This window comes from Eretmochelys imbricata, chromosome 24 (genome assembly GCF_965152235.1).
Source record: "Eretmochelys imbricata isolate rEreImb1 chromosome 24, rEreImb1.hap1, whole genome shotgun sequence".
NCBI classification, from domain to species: Eukaryota; Metazoa; Chordata; order Testudines; family Cheloniidae; genus Eretmochelys; species Eretmochelys imbricata.
The window spans coordinates 848294-864892 of record NC_135595.1 but is presented as its reverse complement, the minus strand read 5'-3'; the positions used below and the strand labels follow the sequence as shown (position 1 = coordinate 864892).

The 16599-nt window shown below is 59.0% G+C and overlaps 2 protein-coding genes across 3 annotated transcripts in view; both read left to right on the top strand.

Moving 5' to 3' along the window:
- Positions 1 to 1368, top strand: part of DCST1 (DC-STAMP domain containing 1) — a 12139-nt gene extending 10771 nt beyond the window's left edge. Inside the window, exons 8-9 of the mRNA XM_077841588.1 lie at positions 252 to 523; positions 1129 to 1368. Coding sequence (XP_077697714.1) covers positions 252 to 523; positions 1129 to 1368 — 512 coding nt within the window. The remainder of the gene's footprint in view (positions 1 to 251; positions 524 to 1128) is intronic.
- Positions 1369 to 2332: 964 nt separating this feature from the next.
- The window catches only part of ADAM15 (ADAM metallopeptidase domain 15), a 36116-nt gene continuing 21849 nt past the window's right edge, over positions 2333 to 16599 (top strand). For both annotated transcript variants that reach the window (XM_077841274.1, XM_077841273.1), the window contains exons 1-5: positions 2333 to 2626; positions 7573 to 7676; positions 9110 to 9186; positions 9807 to 9885; positions 10826 to 10902. In XM_077841274.1, coding sequence (XP_077697400.1) covers positions 2497 to 2626; positions 7573 to 7676; positions 9110 to 9186; positions 9807 to 9885; positions 10826 to 10902 — 467 coding nt within the window. In that variant the 5' untranslated portion in view covers positions 2333 to 2496. The remainder of the gene's footprint in view (positions 2627 to 7572; positions 7677 to 9109; positions 9187 to 9806; positions 9886 to 10825; positions 10903 to 16599) is intronic.

The following is a 16599-nucleotide window of genomic DNA, read 5'->3' as shown; positions in this document are numbered from 1 at the left end:
TATCCCCAACACCCCCCTATGTTTCTATTTCCCCAAGGTGAGGCCCCTGCCTCCCACGGCCCCCTCCCCTGCCCCCGAGACCCCCCCACTGACCCCACCCCCTGCCCCGAGAGCCCCCCATTGACCTCTCCCCCCCATGACTCCTCCCTCCCCTCTATCCCCAACACCCCCCTATGTTTCTCCTCTTCCTCCATCTCCCCTCTGGTCCCTCCACACACCCCCTCCTTCCTGTCTCTGTTAATCGGGCCCAGGTGGGTTCCAGCCAGGGCCCCCTGCCTGGGCTGGGGGCTCAGACCCCACTCTCCCCAGACTCCTGGGGGGCAGGGTCACCCCCAGATCCCAGGGAGTGGAGCTGGGGGGGCTCTGTCGCCCTGCCCCCGCTGCCCCTCAGGCTCTGCCCTCCGGCCAGCGGGAGAAGAAGCGGGTTCTCTTCCTGTACAACGAGCTGCTAGACAAGCGCCAGGCCTTTGTCCGGCTGCAGGGGAGACGCATCGCCCGGCATGCCCGGCGGCACCAGGCTTTGGTGAGTGCAGGCGTCGGGCTGGGCAGGGCACGGGGATGACGAGGGACGGGGATGGCCCCGCAGCCCCCACATATGCACACACCTCTGCCTGCCCCGCAGCTCGCCAACGGCCTTGCACGCCCAGGGCAACACGCCCCTCTGTGCGCCAGTGGAGAGAGCAGCCACACTCACGCCTGATGGGCCCGCCCCTTTGCACACTTGTGCACATACTCGCACATGCTTGGGGGAGCCATTGCACACACCCTCTGCACACCTGTGCACACGCTCGCCTGCCTGCGGGGGATGTTCCACGCCCGTTGCCACAGGTGGATGGCCCCCCTGCCCCCCCCAGCCCTCCCCAGCTCACGGTACTCCTGCTTCTCCCCCACTCGGTCTGCCGTCGCGGATTCCAGGCCAGGGCTTCCCCTGCTCACAGCAGCTGGGGCCCACGTCACATCACGGGGGCTGGCTCCCACTCTGACCCACAGCTGGGACAAGATCCCGGGCTGGGCTGTGGGGAGGATGCCAAGCAAAAGCCCCAGGGAACCTGCCTGTCACGGAGTCCCTGGGGAGAAGGACCCGCTGCCCACCCCCACTTAGAGCCCCTGGCCTTGTCCCTTCTGCAGGAGAAGCCCCTGCTGGAGCGTTTCTACCTCTGGTGGCCACGTCTGCGCCGCTCTCTGCCCCGGTACTGTGTGCTGTGCGGCTCGCCTGCCTCCCCACAGTGCCCCACGCCCACCTGCGGCACCACATACTGCCAGTCCTGCTGGAGGGACATGGGGCAGATCTGCTTCGCCTGCACCCCTGGCCGCACGCCCCTGCCTGGAGACAGCAGCAGCGAGGAGCAGATGACATACGCGGACTGAGACGTGGGGGGCCAGTGGGAGGTTCCTCCCCAGGACGGGGCTCCTGGCTCATTAAACAGACGCTGCTCTTGGCCTTGGCGGCTGCCCCTGTGCTGGTGAAAACGTCTCTGTCTCATGCCCCCCTTGAGCAGCTGGTGCACAGACAGGATAACAGCCTGCTACTCCTGCCAGCTGAGGGAGTTAGTCTTTTAGCTCCAGGGGAGGAGGCCTGTGCTAGTTTCCCAGGTTCAAACCCTGCTGGCAGCCTGTGGTCAGGGCAGTCCCCGGGAGCTGGTGTTTGCAGTGCAGGGGCTGATTCTCAACTCTCCCCTTCCATCTTTGGTGTCCCGGCCCATTGCCCCACCCCTCAATGCCCATGACCCAGCGAGAGCAGCTGGGAGCCAGCACCACTGAGGCCAGAGTTCTGTATGACTCAGCTCCAGGACATGTGGACCCAACTCCTCATTCAAAGGCTGCCCCCCCCCAAGCGGCCCCCTGGCTCCCAACCCATCGGGGTCGTCCTGAAGCCTTGGCAGCAGGAAAAGCCTCTCCTGTTAGCCCCTTCCTCCGGGGGTGGGGGGGGAGGGACAGAGTGGGGACACAGGGGGAGATTTGGGGGCACAGGGGCTGGGGAGTGAGCAGGGCAGAGGGATCAGAGAGGTGGGGAGTGGGCAGAGGGTGTTTGGGGGCAGGGGTGAGGAGCAGGGCAGTTGAGGGGCAGGGGGTGTTTGGGGGCAGGGCAGTTGAGGGGCAGGGGGTGTTTGGGGGCAGGGGTGGGGAGCAGGGCAGTTGAGGGGCAGGGGGTGTTTGGGGGCAGGGGGTGTTTGGGGGCAGGGCAGTTGAGGGGCAGGGGGTGTTTGGGGGCAGGGCACTTGGGGGCGGACGATGCCCAGCTCCCCGGGGGCCGGGCGGACGGGCGGAGGCGGAGCTCGCTGGGCGTAGCCCCGAGCCCTGGCAGGGCCGGCCGGGAAGTTCCCCTCCCCGGCCGAGCGGGCGCTGCCAGGCCCGGCCCCGCTCCGTGCGAGCCGGGAGGGCGGGGGCGGCCCGGCCGGATCGGGGCTGGGTCCGGGACCGGGACCCGGACCGGGATAAACCCGCAGCCGCGGCGCCCCGCACGCCAGGAGCCAGGACCGGCGGCTGAGCCGAGCCATGGGGCTGCGGCTGCTCCTCGGGCTGCTCTGGGCCCTGGGCGGCTGCGGCTCGGGGCTCCCCGGGCACCGCCGCGAGTCCGGCCCCGAGCCGCGGGACCTCGGAGCCGGCTGGGGCGCCCGGCGCGCAGGTGAGCGGGGGAGGCCGGGGCCGGGCCGGGGCCGGGGAGCACGGAGCCCCCTGGAGCCAGCGCGCCAGTCCCCGGGGCTGGTGGGTTAGAGCGGGGGGCGGGGAGCCAGGACTCCTGGGTTCTCTCCCCGGCGCTGGGCGAGGAGGGGGTTGGGGGGGCGGGAGGAGGCACTTCTGGGTTCAACTCCCTGTCTGCGGCCGGGACTTGGGCTGAGTCACCAGCCCGGCGCTGCCTCTCCAAGCACCTGGAGACGCTGCAGGGAGAGGCCGCGACAGGTGAGCGAGCCGGGGCTGCCCTTGGGACTCCTGCCCAGGGCCCCCTGGCTGCGCCGGTGCCCGTCGGGGCTGGCTGCGCCGTGGGGCGAGCTGCCATCGGGACGACGTGGGAGCCTGCGTGTTCCTGTCTGACAAGGGTGGATTCAGGCTCCGGGGGGCCCTGGGTGCATTGTGCCTTCGCACCCCACACCCGGCGGGGCCCCTGTACTCACCCCAGCAGCTAGGATGGCTCTGCTTGGGGGAGCTGGGCCCCCGATGCTTTTCCTTGCCTGCCGTGACCAGAGCACCCGTCTGGGTTAGGTTGGTGGGGGCCCCAGAGCAGTGGGGCTAGGAGCTAATGCCCTAGTGAGAGGCAGAGAGCAGCTCCCTTCTGGGGCAATTGGCCCAGGCTGTCTGCAGACTCAGGCAGGTTTCGCTGCATCAGCAGTACTCAAAGCAGCTTCCCCGCTCCCCCCCTCATCAAGCACCTGACTCTGCCTGTGTTTGCAGAGAGCCTGCGACAATTGGTTGGGGGGCAGGCTGCATTGGCACAGGGCCCGGCATCTACGAGCCCTAAGGAGAGCTGTATGGTGCCAGGGGGCTGCAGGTCATGGAGGCTGCCAGGGGGCTGGGAAAGCAGCCCCATGGTGTCCCTGCACCAGTGGGGGAGGAGGAGGTCAAGCTGACTTGCCTCAGGCGTCATTCAGCTGTAACCGTACCAGACCTTTGGGGATGGGGGGCTGAGCCCCCTCCCCAGGGTAAGCTTTGCCCCCTCCCCAGGGTAAGCTTTGCCCCCTCCCCAGGGTAAGCTTTGCCCCCTCCCCAGGGTAAGCTTTGCCCCCTCCCCAGGGTAAGCTTTGCCACCACAGGCCTGGGGGTGGAAGCGGATGTAGTGGCTGGGGAGGAGATCGGTATGGGGCGGGTTGAGCTCTCCCCTGACATCCACCCCAATCCTTGGCCATGCCTGGGGGCTGGAGTCTAGGCTGGCTCTGGGGCCCAGGGGATGAATGTCCATCCAACATCCCCTCCCCCTCCCCGGTGCTATCTGCTGCCCGGCCCCTGGCTGGCGTCTCAGCAGGGCTGAATGGACCATGGAGCCTGAACACCTGTCGGGGGGGCGCATGGCGGGAGCTGGGGTTACCTAGCCCCGCTCTGGGAGATCCAGAATCACAATGATGGGGGGGTGGTCTCCTAGCAGGGCGGGAAGGTCTGTGCTGGCATCCTGGCCCGACCGGCTCCTCCAGCTCCACCCAGCGCTGGCTGCCCCCAGGGTCCTGCTCTTGCTGTGCCAGGGGCTTGGCATGTGGCCAGGGGCTGGGAGGAAGGACGGGGGCGGCTGATTGCCCCACCCTAACCCCGCCAGGTCGTCTGGCTTCAGGTGCAGCTTTGGAGGGATGGGCCCTGCCCCCGCCATAGATGCAGGGACGTTCGCGAAGGGCTTCGCTGTGTGGCCGCAGCGGCTGGAGCCCCATGGGGCTGGGGGCTGGCATGGGTGGCTTTGCTGAGGTGCCAGCTGGAATTGGCCCAGCTAGGTTGACCTTCCCACCAGCCTGGGATGGAGTCAATCGAGGAGAGAGCCCTGGGGTGCGAACTCGCAAGCGCTGATGCTAGGGGCTGCCCTGGCCTGCCATGCCTTGGCCAGGCCATCTCGGATCGGGACCCCTGGCGGTTCTTCTCCGATGCACACGCAGGTCTCCCTGCTCAGGGTACGTCCTGCACACGCAGCCCCATGCTGGGAGCCACCCAAGTCACCCTGATTCCTCCCACTTACGCCCTCAGTTCCCCAGGCTTTGTCTAAACCAGCACCCCTTCCCCCCCCCCCGCCCGACAAACACACCGGCGTGTTAGCCCGAAGTCGGCCCGACAGACACGCTCCTGCGGACACCGCTACCGCTGCTCGTTAGGGGTGGTTTGATTTCGCCGTGGGAGAGCTCTCCCCTGGCAAGGAGCTGTGCCGTAGTGTAGACGTGGCCTACGTATCCCGAACGTGCTGCTGTCCCTCCGCTGGGCAGGGGCCATGTGCTGGCGAACGGCAGGCACAGGATGCGGGCAGGGCTGGTGCAACCACTAGGTGAACTAGGCGGTCGCCTAGGGCGCCAAGTGGTTGGCGGGTGGGGCAAAAAGCGATGCCCTGGCTCGGCAGGGAGAAGGCACCTTCCCGAGGCCCTGGAGAGCCAGAGCATCGGCTTGGGGGGGTCAGAAACCCAGCCATGGAGGAGCCAGCGCGGCGCAGGGGGGAGCAGCCCTGCAAAGGCGGTGACACTGCTAGCGGGGAGCAGCCGCGCCCCCTGCCCAGGCTGCAGCTCGGTGCCCCCCCCAGGGGGCTCCTGCCGGCTGCACCAGATGCACGTGGGCGGCTGCCCCCGTGCACGCCCCGGCTCCCCCTTCACCACGCTTGGGCTCTGCAGCTCCCAGGAGCATGAGCCGCTGCTGCCCCTCCGGCTCACGTGCCCAGGAGCTGCAGAGCCCGAGCGTGGCGAGGTTAGCCGCAGGGTGCACGGGGGCTGGCGCATAAATGCATATTTAGGGTTCTTCAATAACTTGATATCCCATCGCATTGCATTTTTGGCCTTTTGTGTTTGAAAAGCAGATTCTGTGTCCACCGTTGAAAATCTTGGTTACCTTCCAGAACAATGGCACAGAATTCAGAAGAAGCCCTGCCTAGATTACAGCTTATCCTGCAAGATGGGAATATTCTTCAGATTTCAGATAAATAAAGACCAGTTACATGGTTGAGGAGTAAATATAAAGTATTTTCATGCGTTTATCCAAAGTGAGTTTGTTTCTACTTGGACCAGCACATCTTAAAACAAGTCGTGTTTTACTAACTTTAATATTGTTCAAAATTCACAAAGAAAGAAAATGATTCTGAAAGTTGCGGATGGAAAAACAGCCCTTTTCCCCCCTTTTCTGCCTTTGGAGGTTCTGTTCCTCAAATATTTGCACGGCATATTTTGAAAGTCAATTGAAAAACAATGAACTCGTATCAACTAAGCCACCAAGTAGTTCGGGTTTCAGAGGATGGGGGAGAGAGAAATACGTTTTTTTATCAAAGAGATAAAGAGCCTAGATTTTCATGAAAGTTGCTGAAAGTTAGATGAGCAATGAACTGAGTGGGATTTGTCAACTGCAAAGTTGAGTCTCGGTAGGCTATGCCAAGTGACTTTATTTATTAATTTGGATTTCATTCTAAAAGAAACATTTCCACAGCCATATGCACCATGACAACCTGCCCCGTTGTTTATCCATGCACCTGTTGTATCCTGTCCTTAGACTGTAAACACCTGGGACGATCATTTACTACGTATCAATTTAGTTCCTAGCGCAATGGGGCCCCAACTTGGTTGACGCCTCTGGCACTATAGATCTTTAATATTAATATTTTTAAAACCCCGCACCCTGGGAATTGTGCTCCATAACTCCATCCAGAGCCGGAGCATTTCTCCAGCCCCCATGCTACAGGCATGGAAGCATGTGAGTGCCTTTAAACAGAGCAGGACGGCTCACGTGGTTGAAGTTATGCCATGCTTCGGTGCTGTATTGTCTAATCATCAGTTCGTAGATGTAATGGCATTTGACGTGCTCTTCAACCATAAACTGACAGATTCGGGTTGTCCTGCACGCTAGGATCCATAGGACGTGGTTGCAAGTCGTCCTGCTTCAGGGACTCACTATGGGGACCCTGGGTGCACAAATTCCCTTGAAAGGTGCTGGGCTGCAGACGTGGTCATGTTCCCCTTACACCTTTCTCCACAGTGGTTGCAGATATGGTAGCCTGTCCTCTCGGGATGGTGAGCCCTGCAGACGCCCTATCCCTGCTTGCTGGAGTTCTTGGGGGGCCATGTGCCTAGTCCATTGAAAATGAGGCATAGGGGTGTCATGTTGCCCCAAGGATTGTCTCTGTAAGAGCTAGCTCTTCTAGATGTTCCTCTGAGGTGCCTTGCAAGGGAGGAGAATTTGTGTGTTGCAGGAATTTTGAGGAAAAGCTGGGAATCGAACATGGGTCTGCTCACTCCCAGGCATGTGACTCACAAACAAGACCTTCCTTCTTCGCAGCATGTGTGATTTATAAGAGAAAAAGATTTATAACCCAAGAATAAAATATCCCCTCTGCCCTTGTATTGTATGCTTGTATTCGTTCCTGATCATTAAGAAATATCTTTTTAATAATCAAGAGGTAACAGCTATAAAGGCTCATTGGGATTTGCCCCTGAATGAACCGATGTGCGGGGTGTGGCCAGGGCCCGCAAGGTGGAAGTTTCACTCAGGGCTCAAAATATCCTTGCGCCGGCCCTGGGTGCGGGCCTCACTCTGAGCACTCACCGAGAGGGGGGCGCGCGCCCCACCTATGGTGTGGGGGGTGGAGAGCCAGAGACGCTCATCAGGCCCACAGGGAGCCAGGCTCAGAGCTGGGAATGGGACCCAGGAGTCCTGGCTCCCAGCCTGCCCCCGATTCTTCCCAGGGCACCAAGTCAGATGTGGAATAGCGCAGGGGTCTGGATCCCAGGGCACGCTCTGTGCACCTGCCCGGCCTGGAGCCCTGGGGGGATCTGGGGCCCCATGCGCCAGTCTGGGGGTGAAGCCCAGGGTGGTGGGGAAGGGCCTCCAGGATCCGGGGAAGGGGGGCCAGGACGAGGGCTGGGGGACCAGAGGGGCACCCAGGGTGATGGCTTTGTTCTCGGCCCCATGCAGGCAGCAGCAGCAGGCGGCAGCGTGAGGACCTGGGACGTTATTGGCACGTGACGCCCTGGATCCTGCAAGGCAACCGGATGCTCAGCATGGCAGAGACGGGCCTGGTAAGGACTCTGCCCTTCCCCCACAGCAGCCAGTGGCTGCATTCCCTGGCACCCCTGCTCCCCCCAGCTGAACGCCCTGCCCCGGCTCGTCCCACGGGGGGGGCCTCTCCCCGGGCCGGGCGGGACCCAGTCTAGCTGGCAGGGAGGGGGCAGTGCCCACACAGGCTGGTGCCCGCACTGGATTCGGTGCGACCCCCCCCCCACTTTGGGGGGGCACACGGGGAGCCCTCCCAGCCCCATGGGTGCTACTCTCACATCGCTCCGCACCCCCCTGGATTCCCCTGCTCCCTTCCCAGGCAAAGGAAACCCAGCTCCTGTCCCAGCTCTGGGCTCCGGGGTCCCGGCAGGGAGCAAACGCCTGCAGCCTCTGGGGGGACGGGGGCATGGGGAGACCCTCAGCCCCCCAAGGATGGGGGAGAAGGGACCTGCTGCCCCCCCCACAGCTCCCCCCATCCCCGTGTGGGAGGCCCTGGCCCCAGCAGGCCCCACTGCCATGAGGGGCTTCCTCAGGGGTGTCTGGGGGCTCCCCACACGGGGACTTGGGGGTGCCTGGAGAAGGTCCCCCTCAGACCCGCACTGAGGGAGGGGCAGGGAAGGAGACTCTGTCCCCGTGGAATCCTCCCCTGCCCCCCACCCCCAGCCAGGCCGGCTGTGTGAGCTCATTCCTGCCCCCCCCCGGCGCGCCGGAAGGGCCTGGCCCGGCACAGCCAGGGATCCTCTGTGGCATTTCCTCTTTGCTCCCTGCTGGGCAGGAAGCGCAGGGTGTGGGGGGGGGCGGGGGCGGGACACCTCCTGCGACACCCCACCCCCAGGACAATGAGCTAATGTGGGAGGGGCGCTTCCTGCTGCGCTCTGGGAGGGGACCCCCATCCTGACCTCTGCCTGACCCCCAGCACGCTGGGGCCTAACCCAGACCAGGCTGCCCCCGAGCACCGCTGCCTCCGGCCCCCCATCGCCCCCCGGCACAGCTCGGGCCCCCTCGGGGGAACTGAGCCCTGGCCAAAGCACAAACTCGGCCCGGGCTGGGCTGAGCTGCGATGCCAGGCGGGGTGAGCCGGGGCATGGTCTGCCCGGGGGCATGGGCGGGTGCCCCCCTACGCTTTCTCCTCCCAAACACCCTCCATGGGGCCATTTCCTGGCAGGATTCCTCTGCCCAGCCTCCTGCATGGGGGGCTCAGCCATGGGGCAGGGGCAGAGGGACTGGCTTCACCCCTGCCGTGGTCCTGGAGACTCCCTCCCACCCCCTCAGAGGACATGTAAGGCAGGGAACCCCCACCCTGGGGGCGGATTAGGGCTGGCGCCCCCTGGTGGAGACTGGCTCCATGTTCCATCCTGGTTGGGTGTTGGGGACAACTCCCAGGCTGGGGGCCGCTGGCTGCTGTCCCTGGCGCCGTGGGGGCTGGACCTGTAACCCCCTCCCTGGTCTCCCCCAGGAGGGTTTCCCAGCCCGGCTGCAGGTTGCCCTGGACCTGGAAGGGGCACGTCTTGTGCTGGAGTTAGAGCAAAACCGGTGAGTTGGGGGGCTGGGCGTGTTCCCTGTACCCCTCTTCCTCCCCTCCCTGCCAGCTGGCTGTGCCCACGCCGGGTGGGGCAGCGTCTGAGCTGCACAGGGCCTGCTCTGTTGGGCCCTGGGGGGGAGGGAGCTGGGGGGCTGCAGGGGATGGCCGGAGCACACACGTTGTTCTTGGGGGGCAGGAGCTGGGGGGCTGCAGGGGGTGGCTGGGGGGCAGGAAATGGGGGGCTGCTGGGGGGCAGGAGCTGGGGTGGGGGCTGCAGGGGGTGGCTGGGGTGCCCGGGCGTTGTTCTGGGGCAGACCCTGGGGGGCAGGAGCTGGGGTGGGGGCTGCAGGGGTGGCTGGGGCGCCTTTGTGTTGCTCTGGGGGGGCTGGGCAGGGGCAGTGGCCTGGCAGCAGATGGGCTCCACCCAGCCCCGTGGCGGGGGGAACACCCCGGTCTGCGTTACTGGGGAGTGTGGCAGTGTCCCTCTGGCCTGTCGGGGGTGCTGCACCCCCTGGGCCGTGCTCCCAGGTCCCGGTGCGGCCCCCGGCGTCCCAGAGGCGTTCGCAGCCCAGGGCGGGGGAAGCCCCTCCGGCCGTGGCGCTCGCTCTCACTGTCTGTCTGTCTCCGGCAGGGAGGTGGCTCCGGGTGCTCGGGCACTGTTCTATTACCTGCCCAACGGCACGCGGGTGACGCAGGCCGCTGGCTCGCAGGTAGGTTTGTGGCTGGAGCAGCAGGGGCAGAAACCTGGCCACGCAGGTATCCCGGATCCACGGGACCAGGCTCTGGGAGACCCCTGCAGCATGGCAGACCCCCAGGGTCCCACTCCTCCCCCAGTGCAGGCCATGCAGCTTTACCACCTCCTTCGACCGAACGGCTGGGGCACCAGCCCCCCTGTTTCCCGCAGCAGTGTCAGGCGCCTGGCAGAGACTTCAGACGGGTGCCCCTTGCTGGCAGGGACACCCACACGGCACGGTCACCCCACCAGGTTTATTACTCCCTGGAGGCAGCTTCCGAAGCCCCAGGCTGGCGCTGGGTGCTGAAGGTGAAAGCAGTGTCCGCTCCGAGCCCTGTCACCCCATTGCAAATCCCCGCCCTTGGGGCAGGTCCCAGTGAGAGCCCCCAGCTGTGTCCCTCCCCTTCCCCCATCCTTTGTTCTCCAGCTGGGGGATTGGGTGCAGGTGAAATCCTGCTCTCCCCCGCCTCCTTGCCAGGTGTCACTGTTCCTGTAATTAATTTTGTTCTCTTATCAGTGACTCCTCCCTGGGTGACATTCACAACTGTCTCCAGCTGCCCTGGGAGCAAAGGCCACCCCCAGCCATGCAAAATACAGGGGAAACTGAGGCACACATGGGTGAGGGTCATAAAAATACTACAGAAAATTCCCGGCCCCCAGCAGGTGACTGACTGCAATGCCCTGGCCGTGCCAGGCGGGACTCAGGAGGTGGGGGGGTGCTGTGAGCTTCCCCAGGGGGGTGCCCTGTCATTGGCGCTGTTGTATTTGTACTGGTCCATTACTTGGACCCGTGTCCCTCCCGTTGTTGCTGGCCAGGGCTGCTCTGCAGGGAGAGAGGTCCCAGCAGGGTCCCCTGAGAGCTCTGCTGGGCCCCCGTGCTCGGAGCTGTAGCTAAACTCGGCTTCTCTCTGCTGCAGGGAACCTGCTGCTACCGTGGCTACGTCCGGGGAGTTCCAGGCTCCAGGGCCAGCATCTGTGCCTGCTCCGGACTCAGGTGGGGAGAGCTCTGCAGCTCCAGGCTGGGAGCTGAAATCGGGGATGATGGGGGAGGGGCAGCAGGGGGGAGGGTGCCCCACCCAATGGAAGAGGGCAGGGAGGGTGCCTCTGTGGGTTTTAAAGAGGAACCGCTCTGGCTGCCCCTCAGTCCCGATCTGCAGCCCTGCAGTCATCTTAGCCCTGCCCCGCACCAGCCTGAGGCAGCAGGGAGTGGGAGTGTTGACTTGGGAATGTGGCAGGGGAATTTCATTGGGGATGACAAGTTTCAGAGTAACAGCCGTGTTAGTCTGTATTCACAAAAAGAAAAGGAGGACTTGTGGCACCTTAGAGACTAACCAATTTATTTGAGCATGAGCTTTCGTGAACTACAGCTCACTTCATCGGACGCATACTGTGGAAAGTGTAGAAGATCTTTTTATATACACACAAAGCATGAAAAAATACCTCCTCCCACCCCGCTCTCCTGCTGGTAATAGCTTATCTAAAGTGATCACTCTCCTTACAATGTGTATGATAATCAAGTTGGGCCATTTCCAGCACAAATCCAGGTTTTCTCACCCCCTCTCCCCCACACACACTATCAGAGGCTCGTTCACCTGCACGTCCACCAATGTGATATATGCCATCATGTGCCAGCAATGCTCCTCTGCCATGTACATTGGCAAACTGGACAGTCTCTACGTAAAAGAAATAAATGGACCCAAATCAGACGTCAAGAATTATAACATTCATAAACCAGTCGGAGAACACTTCAATCTCTCTGGTCGCGCAATTACAGACATGAAAGTTGCTATATTACAACAAACAAACTTCAAATCCAGACTCCAGCGAGAAACTGTTGAATTGGAATTCATTTGCAAATTGGATACAATTAACTTAGGCTTGAATAGAGACTGGGAGTGGCTAAGTCATTATGCAAGGTAACCTATTTCCCCTTGTTTTTTCCTACCCCCTCCCCCGACCTTCTTGTTAAACTCTGGATTTGGGCTGGAAATGGCCCACCTTGATTATCATACCCATTTCCAGCCCAAATCCAGGTTTTCTCACCCCCCCACCCCCACAAACCCACTCTCCTGCTGGTAATAGCTTATCTTGACATCTGATTTGTGTCCATTTATTCTTTTACGTAGAGACTGTCCAGTTTGCCAATGTACATGGCAGAGGGGCATTGCTGGCCCATGATGGCATAGATCACATTGGTGGATGTGCAGGTGAACAAGCCTCTGATAGTGTGGCTGATGTGATTAGGCCCTGTGATGGTGTCCCCTGAATAGATATGTGGGCACAGTTGGCTTTGGGCTTTGTAGCAAGGATAGGTTCCTGGGTTAGTGGTTCTGTTGTGTGGTATGTGGTTGCTGGTGAGTATTTGCTTCAGGTTGGGGGGCTGTCTGTAGGCAAGGACTGGCCTGTCTCCCAAGATTTGTGAGAGTGTTGGGTCATCCTTCAGGATAGGTTGTAGATCCTTAATAATGCGTTGGAGAGGTTTTAGTTGGGGGCTGAAGGTGACGGCTAGTGGCGTTCTGTTGTTTTCTTTGTTGGGCCTGTCCTGTAGTAGGTGACTTCTGGGAACTCTTCTGGCTCTATCAATCTGTTTCTTCACTTCTGCAGGTGGGTATTGTAGTTGAAGAATGCTTGATAGAGATCTTGTAGGTGTTTGTCTCTGTCTGAGGGGTTGGAACAAATGGGGTTGTATCGCAGAGCTTGGCTGTAGACAATGGGTCGTGTGGGGTGATCAGGGTGAAAGCTGGAGGCATGTAGGTAGGAATAGCGGTCAGTAGGTTTCCAGTATAGGGTGGTGTTTATGTGACCATCGTTTATTAGCACTGTAGTGTCCAGGAAGTGGATCTCTTGTGTGGACTGGACCAGGCTGAGGTTGATGGTGGGAAGGAAATTGTTGAAATCATGGTGGAATTCCTCAAGGCCTTCTTTTCCATGGGTCCAGATGATGAAGATGTCATCAATATAGCGCAAGTAGAGTAGGGGCGTTAGGGGACGAGAGCTGAGGAAGCGTTGTTCTAAGTCAGCCAAAAAAGGTTGGCATACTGTGGGGCCATGCGGGTACCCATAGCAGTGCCGCTGATCTGAAGGTATACATTGTCCCCAAATGTGAAATAGTTATGGGTAAGGACAAAGTCACAAAGTTCAGCCACCAGGTTAGCCGTGACATTATCGGGGATAGTGTTCTTGACGGCTTGTAGTCCATCTTTGTGTGGAATGTTGGTGTAGAGGGCTTCTACATCCATAGTGGCCAGGATGGTGTTATCAGGAAGATCACCGATGGATTGAAGTTTCCTCAGGAAGTCAGTGGTGTCTCGAAGGTAGCTGGGAGTGCTGGTAGCATAGGGCCTGAGGAGGGAGTCTACATAGCCAGACAATCCTGCTGCCAGGGTGCCAATGCCTGAGATGATGGGGTGCCCAGGATTTCCAGGTTTATGGATCTTGGGTAGTAGATAGAATATCCCAGGTCGGGGTTCCAGGGGTGTGTCTGTGCGGATTTGATCTTGTGCTTTTCCAGGGAGTTTCTTGAGCAAATGCTGTAGTTTCTTTTGGTAACTCTCAGTGGGATCAGAGGGTAATGGCTTGTAGAAAGTGGTGTTGGAGAGCTGCCGAGCAGCCTCTTGTTCATATTCCCACCTATTCATGATGATAACAGCACCTCCTTTGTCAGCCTTTTTGATTATGATGTCGGAGTTGTTTCTGAGGCTGTGGATGGCATTGCGTTCCGCATGGCTGAGGTTATGGGGCAAGTGATGCTGCTTTTCCACAATTTCAGCCCGTGCATGTTGGCGGAAGCACTCTATGTAGAAGTCCAGTCTGTTGTTTCGACCTTCAGGAGGAGTCCAGCTAGAATCCTTCTTTTTGTAGTCTTGGTAGGAAGGTCTCTGTGGGTTAGTATATTGTTCAGAGGTGTGTTGGAAATATTCCTTGAGTCGGAGACGTCAAAAATAGGATTCTAGGTCACCACAGAACTGTATCATGTTTGTGGGGGTGGAGGGGCAGAAGGAGAGGCCCTAAGATAGGACAGCTGCTTCTGCTGGGCTGAGAGTATAGTTGGATAGGTTAACAATATTGCTGGGTGGGTTGAGGGAACCATTGCTGTGGCCCCTTGTGGCATGTAGTAGTTTAGAAAGTTTAGTGTCCTTTTTCTTTTGTAGGGAAGCAAAGTGTGCGTTGTAAATGGCTTGTCTAGTTTTAGTAAAGTCCAGCCACGAGGAAGTTTGTCTGGAAGGTTGGTTTTTTATGAGAGTCTCCAGTTTTGAGAGCTCATTCTTGATCTTTCCCTGTTTGCTGTAGAGGATGTTGATCAGGTGGTTCCGCAGTTTCTTTGAGAGCGTGTGGCACAAGCTGTCAGCATAGTCTGTGTGGTATGTAGATTGTAATGGATTTTTTACCTTCAGTCTTTTTGGTACGATGTCCATCTGTTTGCATTTGGAAAGGAAGATGATGTCTGTCTGTATCTGTACAAGTTTTTTCATACAGTTGTTAGATTTCCACTCCATACGGCTAAATGCAGTGCCTTGCATAATGACAGGTTTCAGAGTAACAGCCGTGTTAGTTAGTTGTAAGGAGAGTGGTCACTTTAGATAAGCTAAAAGAAAAGGAGGACTTGTGGCACCTTAGAGACTAACCAATTTATTTGAGCATGAGCTTTCGTGAGCTACAGCTCACTTCATCGGATGCATACCGTGGAAACTGCAGTAGACATTATATACACACAGAGACCATGAAACAATAACCCCCTCCCGCCCCACTGTCCTGCTGGTAATAGCTTATCTAAAGTGATCATCAAGTTGGGCCATTTCCAGCACAAATCCACCCTCCGCCCCCCTGCCTCCCACAAACTCACTCTCCTGCTGGTAATAGCCTATCAAAAGTGACCACTCTCTTCACAATGTGTATGATAATCAAGGTGGGTCATTTCCTGCACAAATCCAGGTTCTCTCACCCCCTCATCCCCCTCCAAAAACCACACACACAAACTCACTCTCCTGCTGGTAATAGCTCATCCAAAGTGACCACTCTCCCTACAATGTGCATGGTAATCAAGGTGGGTCATTTCCAGCACAGATCCAGGCTTTCTCACCACCCCCCCAGCCCCGGGAACACACACACACACACACACACACACACACACACAAACTCACTCTCCTGCTGGCAATAGCTCATCCAAACTGACCACTCTCCAAGTTTAAATCCAAGTTTAACCAGAACGTCTGGGGGGGGGGGGGGGGGGGTTAGGAAAAAGCAAGGGGAAATAGGCTACCTTGCATAATGACTTAGCCACTCCCAGTCTCTATTTAAGCCTAAATTAATAGTATCCAATTTGCACATGAATTCCAATTCAGCAGTTTCTCGCTGGAGTCTGGATTTGAAGTTTTTTTGTTGTAAGATAGTGACCTTCATGTCGGTGATTGCGTGACCAGAGAGACTGAAGTGTTCTCCGACTGGTTTATGAATGTTATAATTCTTGACATCTGATTTGTGTCCATTTATTCTTTTACGTAGAGACTGTCCAGTTTGACCAATGTACATGGCAGAGGGGCATTGCTGGCACATGATGGCATATATCACATTGGAGAGTGGGTTAGTGTGTGTGTGTGTGAGGGAGGGGGGGGTGAGAAAACCTGGATTTGTGCTGGAAATGGCCCAACTTGATTATCATACACATTGTAAGGAGAGTGATCACTTTAGATAAGCTATTACCAGCAGGAGAGCGGGGTGGGAGGAGGTATTTTTTCATGCTTTGTGTGTATATAAAAAGATCTTCTACACTTTCCACAGTATGCGTCCGATGAAGTGAGCTGTAGCTCACGAAAGCTTATGCTCAAATAAATTGGTTAGTCTCTAAGGTGCCACAAGTCCTCCTTTTCTCATTGGGGATGGGAGACCTGAGAGCCTGTAACCTGAGCCGGGAGGGGGAGGGGGAAGGTAACACCTCTGCCCAGGAAACTGGACAAAAGCTGCAAGAGGGAGCCTGCTGCGCGGGGTTTGGTTTCAGTTTGGGGCTGGGTGGAGGAACGCAGGGAACCCCAGGGCTGGGGTCTAAGCTCCCTGCCCCCCAGAAGGACTTGACTGAGGGGTCCTGGTTGTACCCACAAGTTCTGTTTTAGACTTTGTTCCTATTGTCCAACAAAACTTCTGTTTTACTGGCTGCCTGAGAGTAATGGTGAATCCCAGGGAAAGGGGTGCAGGCCCCGGACTCCCCCACACTCCGTGACAGCTGGTGGCAGAGGTGGGATTTACTGCACCCCTTGGACGGCACTTCCTGCTGTAAGTGACTGGGGAGCAGTAAAACGAAGGGGAATTGATGGGGACCAGGAGTGCTGAAGATTCAGAGAGACGGTTTCAGGGGGCGGTTAACCCCTGGGAGTGTGTGACCAGAGAGAAGGACTTTTGCAGTAACAGGGTCCCCCGGGGGATCGCAGCGAGCGGTCCCAGGGGCAGAGGAGTCTGCAGCTCGACCCTGGCAAAGACGTGGTGACCTCGAGAAGGACTGGCACACGAGGGGCTTTTCCTGGAAACCGTGGAAAGCTGCCCAGGCCTGCGAGTGGCCAGCAGGGAGATGTACGCTAAACGCCTTAAGAGCGACCTGGTGGAGCTGTGCAGGCAGAGGGGGCTGCGCATCGGGAGGTCCACCAAGGAACAGCTGATTGCCCAGTTGGAGGAGAGGGATTGCTTGGATGACCCGATCCCT